The 18,257-nt window shown below is 58.8% G+C and overlaps 1 protein-coding gene across 1 annotated transcript; it reads right to left on the bottom strand.

Annotated features, from left to right (window-relative positions):
• Positions 1-892: 892 nt before the first annotated feature.
• FAM83G (family with sequence similarity 83 member G) lies at positions 893-17,740 on the bottom strand. Its single transcript, XM_039732672.1, has 5 exons — positions 16,711-17,740; positions 10,658-10,825; positions 7,025-7,149; positions 4,643-6,071; positions 893-1,828 (listed from the first exon to the last, which is right to left on the bottom strand). Exons 1-5 carry the CDS (start codon positions 17,203-17,205, stop codon positions 1,421-1,423), a joined length of 2,625 nt encoding a protein of 874 aa, XP_039588606.1. The 5' UTR covers positions 17,206-17,740; the 3' UTR covers positions 893-1,420.
• Between the last annotated feature and the right edge of the window lie 517 nt (positions 17,741-18,257).

Here is an 18,257-nt window from a genome sequence, read left to right as displayed (position 1 = left end):
GACAGGCCAGGGACAGGGGAGGGCTGCAGGGAGAGCTGCTCCAGGCTGGAGGGGACACTGGAACTGGAGGAAGAATTGGGAATTGGGATTTGCACAAGCTGCACTGGGTGGAGATCCCAGTGCCTGGTGTCTGAGGGGTTTGTGGTCTAAGCACAGCAGCACTCGTGGGGAGGGTCCTGTGGGGGGGAGATTGCCCAGGAGCACATTCCCACCTCATCCTGCTGCTCTGGAGGGGAGCAGAGCTCTGGAGGGGGCTGCACTGCAGGGATGGAAGGGATCCAGGGTGAGACAGCAGGACCAGCTGTGGGGAATGCACCACGGGATGCTCCTGGCTCTGGCTTTGTTCCCCTCCTCTCCCCTGGGTTTGGGGGTGCCAATGCCCCTCCCTGTGTGGTGCCTCCCATCCCTCTCTCCAAAAAGTGATGCCTGTGGCTCCAAAATTCCCCTGCTGGAGCACCCGGGGGAGCTGCAAGGAGGGTTCACCCCGTGCCCCCAGCAGCAGTGGGGAGCCAGCAGAGCCCAGGGCTGGCTGGCAGCGCTGGCAGGAGCTCAGGGCAGTGCCAAGGGCTCAGGGCTCGCTTGTTCATGGCACATTTTCCTTGCCAGGCCTCAGGCTCAGACCTTGGGTGCCATTTCCCAGGAAAAATGCAGTGAAAAGGGGATTCTTTTCTTATTTTTCTTCTACTGGTTGCTGGAGGTTTGGGGATGGGAGCACATGGGGCTGCTGGGGAAATGCTCAGGGGGGTAGAAAATACTTGGCTGCACATTTGTGCCAAGGCACCTTGAGCTGCAGTTTATTGAGTCCAAGGCCACCTAATCTTGCATTTTAATAGTTTTAGGCGAGGTTCTCCTGCCGTGGGACAGGGGAGCTTTAATGAACAAGTTGCTTTTTTACAGTACAAGTTTAAAAGAGGTGAGTCCCTTGAGGAGTCTTTGTCCCAGGACACGGGTCACCCTCCAAAGGGAGGGCAGGCTGCAGTGGGACCTGCTGTGCAAAATGGTAACAGAAGAGTCTCTTAAATAACCAGAGGAAAACACGACCATGGATGATCCCTCCTTTTCCAGGCAGCACTCTGGGATGAGGAGCTGGCTGGCTTTTACCAGCTGATCCCACAGACTGCTGGGTACCAGCTGCCCCAACGATGCTTCCCAGCTTTTACCGAGGTCAGAGATCCCCCAGCCTGGAAGAGACCAATTTAAAGGCTGTGCCATCCAAGATTATTCCCAACACTCTGCCACCTGCCAGGGCGGATGCCATGCACCCCTTCTGAGGCCTGATCTCTGGAGCTCTGCCCTGGACAGGGGTGATTTTGGGCTGTCCATCGTGGCCACGTGCTGCTGGCAAATGTAAACAAGAACCCCCAGCCCCAGGGAAGGAGCCTGGGCTCCCCCAGCTCTGCAGGGCCACCACCACCAGCCCCTACTGCTCCTGCTGGCCCGTGGCCTCGGCGGGTGCCTTTTTGCAGTCCACAGGAGCACCTTGGGCTCCTGCAACCCTGTTCTTGAGGTGCTTGGACTGGGAGAGCTTGGAGAGCGGGATGCCCAGGGGTGTCCTCATCTCCTCAGCTGCCTTCTGGCCCTCGGGCAGGGAGCTGAAGCGTTTGCCCGCCGCGTTCGGGGGCAGCCCTGGTGCCGCGGCCTTGCTGGGGCTGAAGGCTTTGCTCTGCCAGTAGGGCTGGCTGCCTGCCACGGTCTTTTTGGGTTCTGCTGCCTCCCCTCTGTACTTGGTGGCCCTGAGGGGTTTCTCGTGCGTCGGGGAGCAGGAGAGCTCCTGGCCTGGCTCCCTGCCCGCCGCGCTCCTGGGCCGGTAGCGGAAGATGTGAGCGCCCTGTTGGGGAAAGAGCAGAGACACGGTGAGCTCTGGCTGCTGCAGGGCCACCCCTTCGCCTCTGCCAGGTGTCCTCGTGGACAAATCCCCCCGTCCCTCACCCAAATTCCCTGGTGGAACTGGGTCAGATATTAACCCTGGCTGCTGGTCTGATTCCTGACCCTGGTGGCAAGCGCTGACATTTCCCCAGCAGCCCTGGAGGCTGTCCTGGAAATCCAGGACAAGGCACCTCAACACCTTCTCTGCAGCACCATCCTGAACACCCACATTAATCATTTCAGCCCTCACATCAGCCCCAAAGAGCATCCAGCCATCCAGAGCCAGCCTGGCATCAGGTGAGTGCCAGGATCAGATGGAAGCTTGGAGGGCTGGCAGAGGAGACAGCAGGAGCTGCAGCAGCCCTGCGGGGGTGGCTCTCCTTAGCTGGGTTGAGACACACGTTTGGGTCACCCTGATTCTGGCTGGGTAAGGCTGTCACACGTGGCTGTGGCCACCAGATGTTTATCTCCCCTTTGGGTGTGCCCGTGCCATGATCTGGAGGTGCAATTGCAGATTGCAGAGCCACCAGGGGAGGTGGGGTCTGGTGAGAGCTGGCTGTGCCAACCTGCCCTGCCTCTGCCATGACCCTCACCGTGTCAGGCAGTCCCAGAGTCCCAAAGGCCTCCCTGGCCCTGCAGCTGACACCTCCTGCTTTGACCAGGAGGGTTGTGTTAACCAGTTTAGCTCAGGTAGTCCGAGATTGATTTAATTAGGTGCTTAAAATCAGTGTTAAGGTCTGCGATGGCTTCAGGTGAGCAGGATTAAGGGTGATTTAGCTTTTCTCCCTCTGAGCTCATCATGTGCCTGAGCTAGGTGGTGGCTCCTGACATGCTCTGGCTCTTGGGAAGAAGTTAAACCATGGCTTACACCAAGTATCCCCCCAGGACCAGCAGCCTGTGCCTCCTGCCCACCAGCAGAACGAGGCAGTGCTGGCCCAGGAGAGCCTGAAAACTGCTGGGTGCTGAGCACTCCCCTGGGAGCCTTTGGAGGGACTCTGAGCCCTGTGAAATCAGCAATTCCTGCAGACGTTGCTGTTTAGGAGGGGTGGCTGTGCTGTGCATGGACACGGCTTGGCAGAGCTTTGAGGTGTGATGGTTTGAGCGGGGCTGTGGGAGGAGGAGGAGGAGGCTGGACTCGGTTTCCATGTCCTTGTGGGCACTCTTTGGGGGGGAGATTGGCTAGAAGGGGCAAGAGGGGTGGGAAGGTGGTGGGGAATGGTGGCTCCAGGCTGGAGGATGTGCTGCTGTGCTTGCACTGGGCTTTTCTGGTGCTATGGTGTAACCCCAACCCGTTACTGGTCTGGAGAGAAACCCCACTCATGTCTCCACTGCCTTTGGGCCCCGTGCCCAGTGGCTCCAGCATTGGGGATGCAGTTTGGCTGATGTGGAGTGATGCTGGTGCTGCTCAGCCCTCCTGCCTGCCTCTCCACAGGTCACTCTCTGCTAAAAACCTGAGCCACAGCAAGGCTCCATCCTGGACATGGAAAACGTGATGTTTGCTCTGAGTAAACCTCCACCTGTGTTTTGGGCAATGGGCCAGCACCTAAGAAACGTGGAACCAGGAAAAAAAAAATATATTTGGGAGAATTGGTAGTGATTTCTGTCAAATTTGAGTTTTCAAGAGTTAATCAAGGGTTACTTCAATTTATTCTTTTTGCACATGGGAGAAACTCTTCCCTGCACCTCTCCACTGAGTGCTGGCTTTCCTAACCCTGATGCTGTGCTAATTATCTGCATCTCATCAAAGGGCCAGAACAAGTTGCTGCAGGAACAGCAGCGTACCCAGCCGTCCCCAGCAAGGTGGCACCTGGGACCTGGGTCACAGAGCATCAAAGAGCTCGGTGCTCCTTGCCCTGCAGGGCTCAGGGGTATTTGATGTGCCAGGATGAAAGCTCTGAGCTCCCTGTCGCTGGCTGGGAAGGGAGAAGCGAGTGGACTCTGGGATGGTACATTTAATTCTCTGTAAACACAGATTAGATGCTCAGCTGGGGTGACCTCAGGCAGTTTCAGTGATTTCAGCTGCTGGTTTGGCCCTGGGGGTTTGAATGCCCCAAAAACAGCGGGCGGGGAGCCTTGAGAAGCCGGAATGCTTGGCAGAGGTGCAGGAGGTTGCAGAGCTGGGGTGGGAATGTGGGGATGGCAGTGTTGTCACCCTGGGTGGGACGATGCTGTGGCCCAGGTGGGGATGCTGCTGTGGCCCCGTGGGGTCCTGGCCTGCCCCCCACGGAACTGAGCAGTGACAGGGCCAGCGTCACTCGTGGATCAGCCCCAAAGCTGCTGACTGTGGCACTCGCCCACGGAGGCTGCTGTCCCTGTTTCTCCGCTGTCTTGCTCTGCCTAATTATGTGTCCAGCGCTTTCCCTTTGATGCTAATCACCCTGGCAAGGCGCTGCAAAACAAGCCTGAGAAGGACACGCCTTCAGTGTGCACAGTCTGTCCCCAGCTGGGCGTGAGGGGCTGTGGATGGAGCTCAGGGAGCCCCAGCACATCTGTACAGCTGTGCCTGGAGCTGTGGGATCATCTTTAATTACCAAACCCATCCCCTTTAACAGCCATCCCACCAGGAGCTGTCTTTGGTCACCTCTTGGGTGACCATGGCCACGTGCAGGGTGTTGTTCTCCTTTATGGCAGGCTGATCTCAGCATCTGGGACAACACCAGAGGTCGGGATGGCACCAAAAAACTCAGGATGACATCACGCCTCGGCTGAGCTCACTGGGTCACCTCCAGGTTTGCAGACCTTTGTAGGGTGGAGAAACAAAAGCAAGAAGTCCTACCTGGGCAGCAGTGCTGGGGTAGGAGCCGTTTCCATCCAGGATGGCGCGGGGCAGCATGGGCCTGATCTCCACGGCGTTGCTCCTCCTCTTCGTCACGTCCTCCAAGCGCACGTGCCTCAGGGAGGGCAGGCTGCCCAGGGGGCTGATGAAGGTGCCCCGGCTGATGTGAGGGTCGCTGAGCTTCCTCTGCATGGGGAGGATCTCCCCGTTGTGGGTGACGTCCGAGTTGGTTCTGCGGAGGGGCCCGTAGCGGTGGTCCCTCACCTCGAAGTACTCGTCGGAGATGGAGGAGGCGTTGGAGCGGCGGTAGCTGTGGTCAGCAGAGCTGCTGGAGTAGCTCTCCTGGTCACTGAGGGTGATGTACTCCTCCTCCTCCTCCTCCTCCTCCTCTCCCAGCCCGTTGTGGCTGCAGGGAGGCCCTTTGCCCTCCTGTGGAGCTGCTGCTGGCTGGGCACGGCCGCTCTCCCTGGCAGCTCGGCTGGGTTTCTCCTCCTGCTTCACGCCCGTGTGCTCAGGCAGCACTGGCTGGGTGTCACCCTGCGGGGCAGCGCTGCTGTCACACGTGGTGGTGGCTTTGGTCATGAGGACACCCACAGGGACGGTCCTTGGCTTTGGAACTGGGGGTTTGACATCCTGCAGTGCCTCCTCCTGTGGCTTCACGTGGTGGCCCAGAGGTGAAGAGGCAAATGTCCCCACTTGCCTCGTTGTCCAGCTGACACCCTCGATGGGGGTGGGGGCTGCAGGAGCTTCCGTGGGGGGCTGTGGGACCTGTCTGTGGCTGGGGGACAGCAGAGGCAGCTCCTGCTCCGAGTTCTTCCTGGCCTCCATCTCCCTGTTCCTCAGCATCTGGCGGTGCTGGGCGCTGGCCTGGGACACGTCGCAGACCTTGATGCGGTTCATCTGCGACAGCTTCACGTTCTTCACCTTGGGGTCGATAATGTTGATGTAGCCCAAAACCTCGCTGCCGGGCTCGGGGTCAGGCTCCACCCAGGTGGGCAGGTAGTCAAACATGTTGGCTTTCTCCAGGTTCAGGAGGCCGGGGTGGATGAGCGGGGCGAGGTCGGCCCCGTCCCCGTGCCGCTCGCCCCCCTGGCCCTCGGGAGGCGTTTTGCCTTTGTTGTCACTCTTCTGGTTTTTGTCCTGGTTCTCAGATGAGGTCTTGCTGATCTGGTCGGCGCTCTTGGCCTTCACCAGGGCGTATTTGGGGTTTATCAGCTTCTTCACCACGGCGTTGGCGGGGGTCACCGGCACCACGGAGGGCAGCGTTACGGGCTCGGGCTCGGGCTCTTCGCCCACGGAGATGGACTTGAGGCTCACCCCCTTGGACATGAGGTAGAGCTCCTGGAACTGCTTGTCAAACGCCTCCACCACCTGGCCCGAGAGCACCGTGATGACGTTCCGGTCCGTCCTCGCCGCGGACCAGGTGAAGCTGGAACAGAAACATCAGAGATCTCAGCTGGTAAATGTCACCTCTCCCCTGGCCTGGCCTTCCCCGGGGACTGATGGTGCCAGCAGGGATGTGATCTCACTGTAAACATAACAGTGGGATTGACAAAATAGCTCCCATCCCAAATTAGTGCCTGGCCTTCCCTGATGGTGCCAGCAGGAACATGGTCTCACTGTAAACATAACAGTGGGATTGACAAAATAGCTCCCATCCCAAATTAGAGTGAAGGGTTGAAGTCTTGAGCACAGTGGGACTTGAAGTAAAAATAAAAGGAATTTTCAGTGGGTCAGTTTTTGCCTTGGCTGCTTTTCCTGTCTCGGTTTGGGTTAAGAGAAGTGGCTCCTAAGTGGATGGCAGTGGGTCAGTTTTTGCCTTACTTTGCCTTAGGGTCAGTTTTTGCCTTGGCTGTTTTTCCTGTCTCAGTTTGGGTTAAGAGAAGTGGCTCCTAAGTGGATGTGTTATTTGTTATGGCCAGAAAAGAGGAAATGTTCCAGCTCCATGTTTATAAATCTTGTCTTTTAGACCTGAAACCTGACCAGAGCTGGTCGGTTTCTACCTAAACAAGTTTTCCTTTGAACAAACTGAAAAATACTTGGTGTAGGAAATTGACTGGAAAGCTGAGCTTGGTGTGGGAGCTGGGACTGGCTGCGGTTTGAAGCTCTGGTCCTTCCTGTGCTGATCAGCACAGAAGCACTTGGCGTGTCCCTCCACCTCCAAGAAGGGTGGCTGTCCTAGACCTGGCGGTGTGGGGAGTAGTGGGAACCCCTTAGGGCCCACCCCACATCTCCTTGGGCTGAGGATGGTTTAGGAAATCTCCTCCCAGTTTAGGATGAGCAGAGCAAGCCTGGCACGGGCTCCTGGGACCACGAGGGTCGATGTTGATCCTTTGACCAGCACCTCGGTGGGCTGGGCAGGAGGAGATGCCGCTGCTGTACCTGTAGGAGCCACACATGGCTCGGTCCCCGTCCACGAACATGAACTTCTGGGCCAGAGCCCCCTTGAACTTGGTGGCCGAGCGGGTGAAGAACTCGGTGCCGCCGGTGCTGCGGATGCGCAGGTTCTGCAGGGCAAAGGCAGCAGTGAGGAGCTGGAGTGACACCGGCAGCCACCCCTCCAGGAACGGCCCTGTGGGTGCTCCCCGTGCCCTGTGGGTGCTCCCCGTGCCCTGTGGGTGCTCCCCGGCCCCTCTGGGTGCTCCCCGGCCCCTCTGAGCAGTGGCACTGTTCTTCACGGCCAGCTCAGAGGATGCCACAGAGATGAATTAATTTGCCCAAGGCCACCATGGGCTCGGCCTGGAGAGTTTCCTGCGTTGCCAGGCTGTGTTTGCCATCTCCTGAGCTCGGTGTCTGTGGGTGAGAGCTGTGTGTGGCGCTGCCAAGCGCTCCCCAGCTCCTGCAATCCATGCAAATGCCACCGTGGGAGAGGAGGGTGCACTCCTGCTCCCAGCAGATCTGCAGGGGGTTTAGGGGGAGGTGGGGACCCCAGGACAGCCCACGTGGACCTGCTGGCGGTGGGTTTGTCCTTCCCCATGCTCCCCCTCTGCTGTGCTCCTAAATTTGGGTATCTAATCCTGCTTTTAGGGGCTGGTGGGAAATCAGGCAGTGGGGAAACATCTTTTCACCCTCGGGAAATGAAACCTGGTGATGTGGGAGCAGGTCCCTGGAATGGAGCTGGGTGTCCTCCCCGGTGATGCAGGGGCAGCCCTGGCTCTGTGAAAATGTTTTTGTTCTTTTTTTTTATCCCCAGCCTGGCTCCTGTCTCTGGTGTCTCCATGGAGGGCATTGGCACATTCCAAGCAGAGCAGATAGCATCTCCCAGGGCTCCTTTTGGGTGGGGAGAAAATATTTTCTTGAGAAAGCGCCTGCATTCCTCCTGCTCCTGCTGGGATGTTGGTAAGGCTGTTGCAAAAGGCTCTGTGTCATCACTGGGTCATGCCCTCCATGCCTGTTTTATTGTGTGTTTTGTTTTGTTTTTTAAAGAAAAGCATCACAAATATTTGTCCTCCGCTCCTCCATCCAGCCTTTCTCATCTGCTTCCCTGGGCTCTCTATCCCTGGAGACCATGACCAGGCACAGTCCTCAGCCCAGGTGCACCCCTAGCCCCTGGCAGGAAAATTCTGTGCAGATGATGTGCAAGCAACATCTTTCCTGTCTCTGTTTCCAGGGAAGCTCCACTCACTGAACAGAGAAGGTTTGGGGGGGGAATTTTTTATGAATTTCACGTTTTTCTTAGCAAAAATGCTAAGACAATGCTTTTAGCCTGCTGTGGCTGGGACAAAACTGGTGCTGAGCATCCTAATTTGCTGCACTGAGGGGCTGGGATGGCAATGCCCACCCCTGCCCCGTGTTCTGGGGCTGCTGAGGGAGCAGTGACACCCAAGGCTTCACCCTCTGCCCGTCACCACCCGGAGCTGCCCCTTTACCCACACCCAAGGAGCAGCTCTGGGTGATTTTCAGGCGACACCTCTCCCGGTGCTGGTGCCTTTTCCTCCTCCGATCACTGCTGCTGAGTGAGATCTGCAGTCTGAGGCAGCGGGATGGCCGAGGGGCCGGGCAGGGTGAATCACAGCCCTTGCTCAAGCAGCGCCCGCCTTGCCCCAGCCGGTTGCTAATTGCCACCGAGATAACGAGGGGACGTTTCGTTAACATCTCCTGCCTCCAGAAGCAGCTCCCAGACTCTGCCCTACTTTCCTCACCTCCTCCTGCATCCCGTGCCAGCGAACTGGCTGCAATATGTGGCAAATCCCAACTTCTAGACATTTGCAGAGCTCTGCAGATGTTCTCCTGCTTTTCCAGTCCTGCCACCGGGCTGCTCATGCAGGAAAACACCAGAGTGCGTCAGCGCTGGCTTTTCTGGTCTTGAAGCAGCAGCAGCCTGCGGGATCCCAGGCTCTCCAGGGAGCTTGGGTGCAGGTAAAAGCTGGGCTGCTTTAATTGTTGGGAGCAGCAATTAAGCCAGGCTGGCGGGCAGCTGGTAAAAGCTGTGAGGCTTTGGGGGTCCCTGAGCCCCAGCTCCCCCTCCTCGTGCCAGCCAGGTGTGAGGGTGTCGTGGCTCCTGCGTGTTCCTGCTCAGCCAGGGGTTGGCCCTCACCCTAAGCAAATTTGGGGAGCTTGCCCGGGCACGGGCTCTCCTGGCGGGCGTTTGGCTGACGTCAGGAGCAGCAGCTTGGCTCTTCTGCCAGGCAACAGGCGAGGCCCAGCCGTGGTGGCCTGGGGTGGGGGTCTGCAAGCCCCCAGTGGGGCTGGGGGGCTGCTCTGGGTGTTTGCAGCCCTGGGGTGTTTGCAGCTCTGGGTGGCTGTGCCCAGGGCAGAGCCTGGGGCTGTGCTGTGGTTGGAGTGAGGGTCCCTGCTCTGGCTGCTGCTGCTGAGGCTGAAATGACCCCTGTGCTCTCCTCTGCCCCTCCTGCCTTGGCATGAGCTCTGTGACTGGTGGTTTTCTCTGCACCCCCTGCTCACACAGGGATGTGGAAGGGGAATCCCAGAATTGCCTGGGTTGGAAGGGACCTTAAATCTCATTCCAACCCCCTGCCAGGGGCAGGGACACTTTAAACTAGACCAGGTTCCTCCAAACCCCGTCCAACCGACCCTGCCCTGACAGGCATCCCCCCTTGTGCTCTGCCTTCCCTGGTTTGCCATGGATTCCTGACAGGAGTGATTCCGTGTGCACCCACGGCAGATCAGTCCCTGCAGCGGGCACTGCCCAGCACAGCCAGGGCATCCTTGGCAGCTGCCAGGCCCTCGGGCAGTGTGGGAGCCTCCCTGCTCCGCTCCCGGCCCCGTGCTGGGGCGGAGGCTCCGGAAAAGGGGAAAATCGAGTTTTTAATTCCAGCCTCTGACTTGCGGTGGCTGCTGCCGGTCCTGCCCCCGGGGCAGCAGCAGGCAGGGAGCTGGTGACAGCACAGACCCGGCCCTGGCACAGCACCTGCTGCTCCCTGTCCCTCGGGAGGAGCTGAGCTCGCAGGTTTGCCCTGGGCTTTGCTGTGCCCACCCTGGTAGGGCTGCACCTCTGTCCCAGCCCTGGCTGGGTACCAGCAGCCCCCTGGGCTTTCTGCTCCAGCTTTGCTGGGTGTAAATCCACATCCCATCCCCTCAGCCACCCCTCTGTGCTGCTCCTGAATTTGCTGAGTGTAAATCCACATCCCATCCCCTCAGCCAACCCCTCCGTGCTGCTCCACCTTTGCTGGGTGTAAATCCACATCCCATCCCCTCAGCCACCCCTCTATGCTGCTCCTGAATTTGCTGAGTGTAAATCCACATCCCATCCTCTCCCCCAACCCCTCCGTGCTGCTCCACCTTTGCTGGGTGTAAATCCACATCCCATCCTCTCCCCTACCCCTCCACGCTGCTCCTGAATTTGCTGAGTGTAAATCCACATCCATCCTCTCCCCCACCCCTCCGTGCTGCTCCATCACCTCCAGCTTTGGCTACAGGAAAAATGGACTGAACGCTTCACATCTGGGGGTTGTGACTCCCCAGGCCAGGAGGGAGCAGGATGATAATTCTGTTTAACTCTGATTATCTCTGATTTGGAGGAGGTTCCCCAGCTCCAGACCCTCAGGTCATCCCTACCTTCAAGTGTCCAGCGTGCATGTGGGCTCGCTCGCACATCTGCAGGAAGTGCTTCACGTTGGTCTCATCCAGAATGATGTAGACTCCCACTTTCCTCTTGAAGCCGGCGTCCAGGAGGTCCTTGAAGATGTCCACGTCAGTGAACATGTCCATGACCACAGCAATGACCTGCAGAGGGGACAGGAGACGTGAGTCTGGGTATTGTGGCCAGGGACAGCCCAAGGTACAGTCAGAGCTTGTTTTGTGAGAGGCAAAGCAAGGTGCTGCCTGTAGGAGGCTGGAATTTGGGCTGGGGGAGCCCGGGATTGCCCCCAGTCTGAGAATGGAAAGTCCTCCCAGTCCTCTGCTGTCACTGTGGAAAGTTTGATCTCCAAGAGAGGCAGATGTGGCACCTGGGGCCATGGTTTAGTGGTGGCCCTGGCAGTGCTGAGTTAATTTTTGTACTTGATGGTCTTTGGATGTTTTTCTCCAACCCTGACCACTTCAGTGGTGATCCAGAGCATAATCTACTGATAAAAACCAGTTACTGAGGGTGAATCTAACTTCCCTGCCTTTAACAGGCTTCACACAATTCAGAGTCCAGTTTGTGAGAACTTTGGTGTCCCTTTGCTCTCAGCGTTGCAGGGGAGACCTTTGATGCACAATGACCACAGGATTGCTGAGGCTGACAAAGGCCTGCAGGATCATCAAGCCCAGCCACTGAGTGAGTGCAGTGTCCATCTGTCCTGGTCTCACTGCCCTGCATCCCTCCTTCCTCCCAGGCTGAGGAGGAGCAGGGCCAGGGCAGCAGTGGCAGCACCCTGGGCAGTGCCAGCTGTGTTTGTCACATGCCAGTGTCACTGACACCCACAAGCTGGAGCTGCCAGGGTGTTTGCTGCTGTCCCAGCCACAGCTGGGGCTGACAGGACAATGGGTCTGGGCCACGCTGGGGATGTCACTGGGCTGTCTGCCTGTGCCCATGGCTGTTGGTCTCCTGGTGATGGCATCACCTGTGGCAGAGGGGCTGGAGGCAATCCCAGGGCAGCTCCACAGGGATTTCTGCCTCCCCTCCTCCCAGGGTTGGCATCGGGAGCTGCTTTGTCACTGTCCCGTGGCTGGCATTCCTCCCATCCCTGTGGCTGCTCCTGGGCTGGGGCAGGGGCTGCTCTTGGCCATTTGCCCCCCCAGAGGGGCCCTGCTGGCCATGGCACGTGGCTGAGCCGGGGGGGACACCAGGGAGACCCCAGGGTGCCTCTGCCCCCCTCAGGAAGGGGCTGGGATGGTGCTGGGTCCCTGCACACTCAGACACGTCCAGTCCAGAGCTCTCAAAGCACCGAGCTGCCTTTTAATTAGTTCTGTGCCACAGGACGTGCAGAGCTTTAATTAAGCAGAGGATTGTTATGGCACTGCTGGCTCTTCCTTTTCTGCAGGCGATGGGGGGAGAGCAAGGCTGTGTGGGGAGCCCCAGCCCTGGTGTCCCCAGCCCTGCCCTCACAGGGGTGTTCTGGGGGGTGCCAGGGCACTTTATGGCTTTGCCACTCGATTTTAACTGAATTCCCATTTATCCTCACCCCAGGCCTTGCTGTGAAAAGCCAAATCCTCACTCCCTTGTGCACCCACTCGTGTGTTCTGCTCATCCTCGTTGTCCTGCTGGGGAAACTGAGGCAGGAACCAGCTGCTGGATTTGCATGGATGCAAAGTGGGACTGGTTCAAAGCTACTCTGGGAGCTGTGAGCTTGGATTTTCCGTGTTCAGCAAGAAATTGGGGAGGAGCTGAGCTGTCTTCCATGAGTCCTGGGTAAGGGACACCTGGTGGGACAGAGTGGGTTTGGTTTGGGGATGTGGGTTTGATGGCAGAGGGTTTGGTGGGAAATGATTTGCTTTGACCCTGATGCCCCATGCCCATGCCACTTCTCCTGTGTGCTGTGTTTTCCCCAGGAAAAGTTGAGCACTTGTGAAATGGGGTTGAGAACAGAGCTGACTTTGGTTTTGAGGGAGAAGAACACTTTCCCCCTGTGGTCCCAGCAGTGCTGAGGCCTTGGCTCTCTGCTCGAAGGGGTGAGGGAGCTGTGCAGGGCTGTGGGCAGCCCTGGCATGCCCAGCCCTGCTCACACACTGCAGGCAGTGGCTCGGGCACCTGCCCACGTTTGAGCCCAGCTCCTCCTGCCCAGCTGGGGCATCCTGTCACTGCTCAGCTCCTGCTTCCCTCCCTGCTGTGCCCTGCCTGCAGGACAGGCTTGGTTTGTCACCAGGATCTCATGCCAATGTGCCAACACTGCCCTGGCACAGGGCGGGTGACAGAGCAAGGATGGCACTGGCAGAGCTCCCGTGGGGCACTGTCCTTGCCTGGCTGAAATCTGTTCTGGGCTTGGGCCCTGGGCTGCCAAGCCTGGCACAGGGGTAACCTGCAAAGAGTGGAGGCCAGTCTGCTGTGGAGCAGTGAAATCCTGCCTGCTCTTTGCTTCCCAGCTCGGGGATGGCACTGTCTGCAGCAAGCTGTGCCACCTGCCTGGGAGGAGCCAGCCTGTCCCTTGTCCCTGCCACCTCTGCCAGGGCAGTGCTTGGTGCTGGACGTTCCCTTTCCTGGAGCCCTTGTGCTGCTGTGCCATCCCAGGGAGCTTTGCCATCCCTTTGCCATTCTCCTGGAGGGTGCAGGGGAAATCAGCCCCAAATCTGCAGCTGGAGGCTCCCAGTGCCATGCAGGTGAAGCTTTTCCTGCCAGAATCCGTGGGGCACAGCAGCTGTGCAGGGCTGGGTCCCAAATCCCTGAGGAGCAGGGAGCACTGAACCCCCTGGGCACGGGGCAAATGCTGTTGGGATTTTTTGGAGCAGCTTTGATGAGCACCTAAACTGCAGGATCATGTTTTATAGAGGAAGTTGCAGCTCTTTATTGTCTCACTATGAATCATCAGATAATGACTTTTGGGGTGCACCACGTGGGCATTTAATAAATTAGGCAGGCACCAAGGCACAATTAGAGGAAGAGTGTTGGGATGGAGGAGAGGTGGGACAAGTAACATTAATAATTGCTCTCCCCTGTCGACCCTTTCATCCAGGAACAGCAGAAGGTTTTGTAAACAGTAATTAATAGGGCCTCCCAACCTTCGCTGGAAGTTGCTCAGGGTAATTACATCACCACAATCCCAACCTGGAACCTCAAGTGAAGACAGGAGGTCAGAGTCGCTGCTCTCTCCACTGGCTCTGGGCCAAGGTCAATGTTTTCGTGCTCTGGTTTCTGGTCAGAGAGAGCCAAGAGGAGAGGAGGAGGGAGATCTTCCTCCCTTCCACACAGAGTCATTAATGCTGGAAAAGACATTCAGGATTGTCAAGTCCTGGATCCATCACCACTTTTCACCAGGCCTGAGCACTGAGTGCCACATCCACAAACTCCTTGGGCACCTCCAGGATGGGGACTCCAAACCTCTCTGGGCAGCCCCTTCCCGTGCCTGACCACCCTTTCCATGAAGAAATTGTTGCTCAAGTCCAAGCTGTGAGCTTTGCAGCCTGAGGGATGCAGCAAGGAGGATCCACAGGCTCGGCCTGGTGAAGGTCTCGGCGTGAGTCCCTCACCAGCTCTGCTTGTTGGCCACAAAAATGGGATTTTCAGGGACCTGGCCACAGGATCCTGCCTCTGCTTTGTCCCATTCATTCCCAGCAAGAGGAGGGGATCATTTGCATCTCTGTCTGGCACGCCTGGGTTTGAGGCAGCGTTTGGCTCATTGCTGTGTTCCTGTGAGCACCAGGGCTCCTCTGACCCTCAGAGCGGCCTCACATGCCTGGGATTCCTCACCCTGAGAGCTCTGTGACCTCCCGGCAGCAGCCCTGCTCTGCTGGGCTCTGAACTCTGCTGGGACAGCGCCAGAGGACTTTGCTCTCCTGGGGACAGTGAGTGACACGGCGGGTTTGGGGCTGGCACCGGGGCAGGGACGGCGTCTGGAGCAAGGGTCATCCTCTGGCAGGGACTGTCAGCCTCTCCCAAGCCTCTGCTCCTCTGCACGTGGTGGAGAGCACTGTGGGATGGGACAGGTCAGCAGGATCTCCCCAGGGAGGACAGAGCACCTGGACAGCGTGTGTGACATCTGATGGTGGCAGCAGGACGGCCCCTTTGTCCACTCTCAGCTTCCTCAGCCAAACCCCTTTCACCTCTGAGCTGCTGAAATCTGCAGGGTGGTCTAGCCCAGCGTCCCCCACCCTTAGGAGCACCCACAAGTTGTCACCTGGGCTCTGCTGTGTGACAGCAGGCTGAGCTGCAAGGATTCCTGTGCTCCAGCACGGGATGGGAGATGGAAGAACCCCGCTCTCCTGGAACCCCTGCACCCCCAGGCCCTGCAGCACAAGCACTCACCCATCTCTGCATTTCCTGAGGCACCACAAGCTCCAGGCAGCTCCTGCATGTCACCAGTGGTGTCACCATGTCTCACCCCACAGTCAGGGCCCGTCTGGAGCGGGAGGCAGAGCCCAGCCCTGCTCAGGGGCCATCCAGGACGGGTGATGAGCACAGCAGCACCAAGCTGGCCACGTCCCCGTGTCCTGGAGAGGCTCCAGGGGAGCTGGGGATGGGCCTGAGTCAGCTCGGGAGCAGGAGCAGGGTGTGGGGTGACTCAGGAGGAGCTGCTGGCGTGGGGCAGGTGGGAGGGTGAGGAGGCAAAGGCAGGAGCTGCGAGCCCGAGTCACAGGCGGCAGGAAAGACCCGAGGATGAGCCATTGTTTGTTGTGGGATTGTTCTCCCGTCCTCCATCCCACGGGATGTCAGCTCTCCCTTCCCTCTGTGCTCGCTGCGAAGCGCTTTGGCGGGGAAAATGTCACAGGTGAGGACAAGGCACCTCGACTCCTGTGAGGTGACAGTGGGCAGAGATGGCTCCTGCCCTGACACCCCCAACAGCCATTCCCGAGACCCTGCTGCCTTGGATGTTTTCAGAGATTCATTTTCCTGCCTGAGCTGGTCTGAGGAGGCTCTGCTGGCTGCATGTCACAGTGTCCCTCTCTCCCAGCAGGACCTGCACACCCCAGCACTGTCTCTGGAGCAGCCAGGTGGACCTGACACATCCCAGGCTGTCCCTCTGCTCCACAGCTACCCCAGCAGGGTCTCCCTGTTTCCCTGCTGGAATTCCTCTGTCTGGGAAGCTCCTTCCTTGGAGCTCTCACGGTACTGGATGCACACAACTCAAAGAGCTTCAAAGCACCAAGAAACCAGCAGGAACCAGCCCCTCGTGGGACTGGGTCACTGGGAGGCACCAGCAGCACCTTCCCACCCCTGCTGGCCTTCAGCACAGGCCAGCGTCTCCCTCCTTGCTGGGGTGATGGCTCATGCATGCCCACTCCCTGCTTGACGCCACAGGGAGGACAAGTCTGAACCCAAACCCCTTCAGCATCTGCCCAGCCTTGTCCCTGCCCTCTCCAGCTCATCCTTGTCCTCTGAGCGCCAGGATGAGCCAGCTTGGAGCCCCAAAGCCATCTCGGGCCAAGCTTGGCCCTCGTGTGGGTCAGAGCTGGACCAGGAGCTTTGGCTGCTTTACCCCAGGGTCATGGACTGGATGGGTGGGGGACACAAGGGCTGAGGCCGGGCCATGACCCCAGGGTTGGTACTGGACAGCTGCTGGACCCAGGGCCCGAAACCAGAGCACAATCCCATGTTCCTGCATGCTGTCACGTGCTGTCACACGATTGTGGAGTGGCTGGGACCATGAGAACAGCTCAGCCCATTTTTCTCCCCAGCAGCTTTCCCCAGAGCCCCGCAGGGACCCTGGGATGAGCAGAGCTGCTGTGTGGACACTGGGAAGGGCTGTGCTGCTCCCAGGAGCGCTGAACCCCGCTGGCACATGCTCAGCAAAACCCCAAATATAGGTACCAAGGCAAACCCCCCGGCTCGGCCCCGCTGCCTGCGCTCGGGCAGAGCTTGGCTGGCATATCCTCAGCAAAACCCCAAATATCGGTACCAATGCCAAACCCCCCGGCTCGGCCCCGCTGCCTGCGCTCGGGCAGAGCTTCCCGCAGGACAGGGATCTCCCGGCTGGGCAGGACGCGGAGCGCGGCGCCCTGGGGCCAACCCTGCCCCGTCCCCGCGGCCACCTCACCTTCTGAGCCTGGCAGATCATCTTCCTCACCACCTCCTTGATGTGCGCCTGGCCCTCGATGGGCGGCTGCATGTACACGGTGGCCCTGGTGACCCCGCGGTAGGCGATGGTCTCGGGCCAGCCCAGGTCCAGCTGCGGGATGGAGCGGTCCGACCTCTGCGGCCAGTACTCCAGGGAAGGGGCCACGTCCTGCTCGTCCCCTTGGCTGTTCCTGTCGCCGTCGCTGTCGCCGCCGCCGCTGCCGTGCCGCGGGATGTACTCGGAGCCGGGGTCGTACGTCTCCAGCGTGTCCAGGATCTTCTTCAGCTCCAGCTCGGACAGAAAGTCCCTGATGTTCTCCCTCTTCAGGACCTCATAGAAGGCGTCGGGGCCACGGGAGGCCAGCGCCTCCAGGGCCAGGCGCTGCTCCTCGCTGTAGAAGAACTCGGGCTTGGACTCGCTGGACCTCCAGTTGACGTGGCTGTCGTCCAGGCACTGCACCTGGGAGAAAGCCATGGTGGCCCCGCACGCCGGTCCCCTCTCCCGAGGGAGCTCTGTGCCCCCAGCGAGCGCCGGATGTCGGCAATAAATAGGAATTAATTATTCTCCAGTCTTTAAGTACACAGTTTGCTTCACCGTGCCCGGCTCCAGGCACCGCTCCCTTTCCCAGCGGCTCCTGCCACGCCGGAGCTCTTCCTGCCGGGGAGGAGGCTTTGCTTTCGCGAGGAAAGCGCGGAGCTGCCCGCAGCAGGGGCTGCGTGCCGGGGCAGACAGCCCCAGGTGTACCCACGGCACCGGGAACGTCCTTCAGCCCCGCGCCCGCTCCCTCCTCATCCTCCGCTCTGCCGAGGCAGCGCTAGCGCCGGGCGGAATAAAAAACTGGGGAAGAAACAAAGAGGAAAAGCGGCTTAAGGCAGGGCAGCGAGGCGCAGGGTGCCCGGGCCGGGGGGCAGCGCCTGGTGCCCGGAGGAGCGGGCGCGGTGCCCGCTGCGCATCGCCCCGGCCGCGCACGGCTCGGGCTGTGCCAGCGCGCACTGCCGGGCCCGGACAGGTAACAGCAAGAAGAGAAAAGAGGAAAAGGAAAAGAGTGATTCATCCCTCCGCCCTGCCCCACCTGCAGTCACATGCTGCCTTCACACATTCCCTGCCCAGCCCGATTAACTCTTTCGGCTGATGCGGCCTCGCACCTGCGGAGCCCCCGGAGCTGCGGGTGCGGGAGGGTCCTGGGGGCTCCAAAGCTGTTTTGTCTTTCTTTTTCTTTCTTTTTCTTTTTCTTTTTCTTTTTCTTTTTCTTTTTCTTTCTTTCTTTTTTTTTTTCTTTTTCTTTTTTCCTCGGGGGCTCCAGAGCTGTTTTGTCTTTCTTTTTTTTCTTTTTCTTTTTCTTTCTTTCTTTTTTTTTTTCTTTTTCTTTTTTCCTTTTCTTTAATCTTTCCTCTGAGGTTCTCCCCTCTCCCCATGTGCCGGCTGGTAAGTCAATATTTTCCAGGAAAAAAGCTCTGTCCTGTGGTTAACCCCTCCTGTGCTGGAGCAGGAGCTCAGAGCCCGGGTGGGTAGCACGAGTGGGAGCT

This window comes from Passer montanus, unplaced genomic scaffold, assembly GCF_014805655.1.
Source record: "Passer montanus isolate IOZ18808 unplaced genomic scaffold, ASM1480565v1 scaffold8, whole genome shotgun sequence".
Classification (NCBI taxonomy): Eukaryota; Metazoa; Chordata; class Aves; order Passeriformes; family Passeridae; genus Passer; species Passer montanus.
The sequence above is the reverse complement of the archived record's forward strand: the minus strand, read 5'-3'. Positions and strand labels throughout refer to the sequence as shown.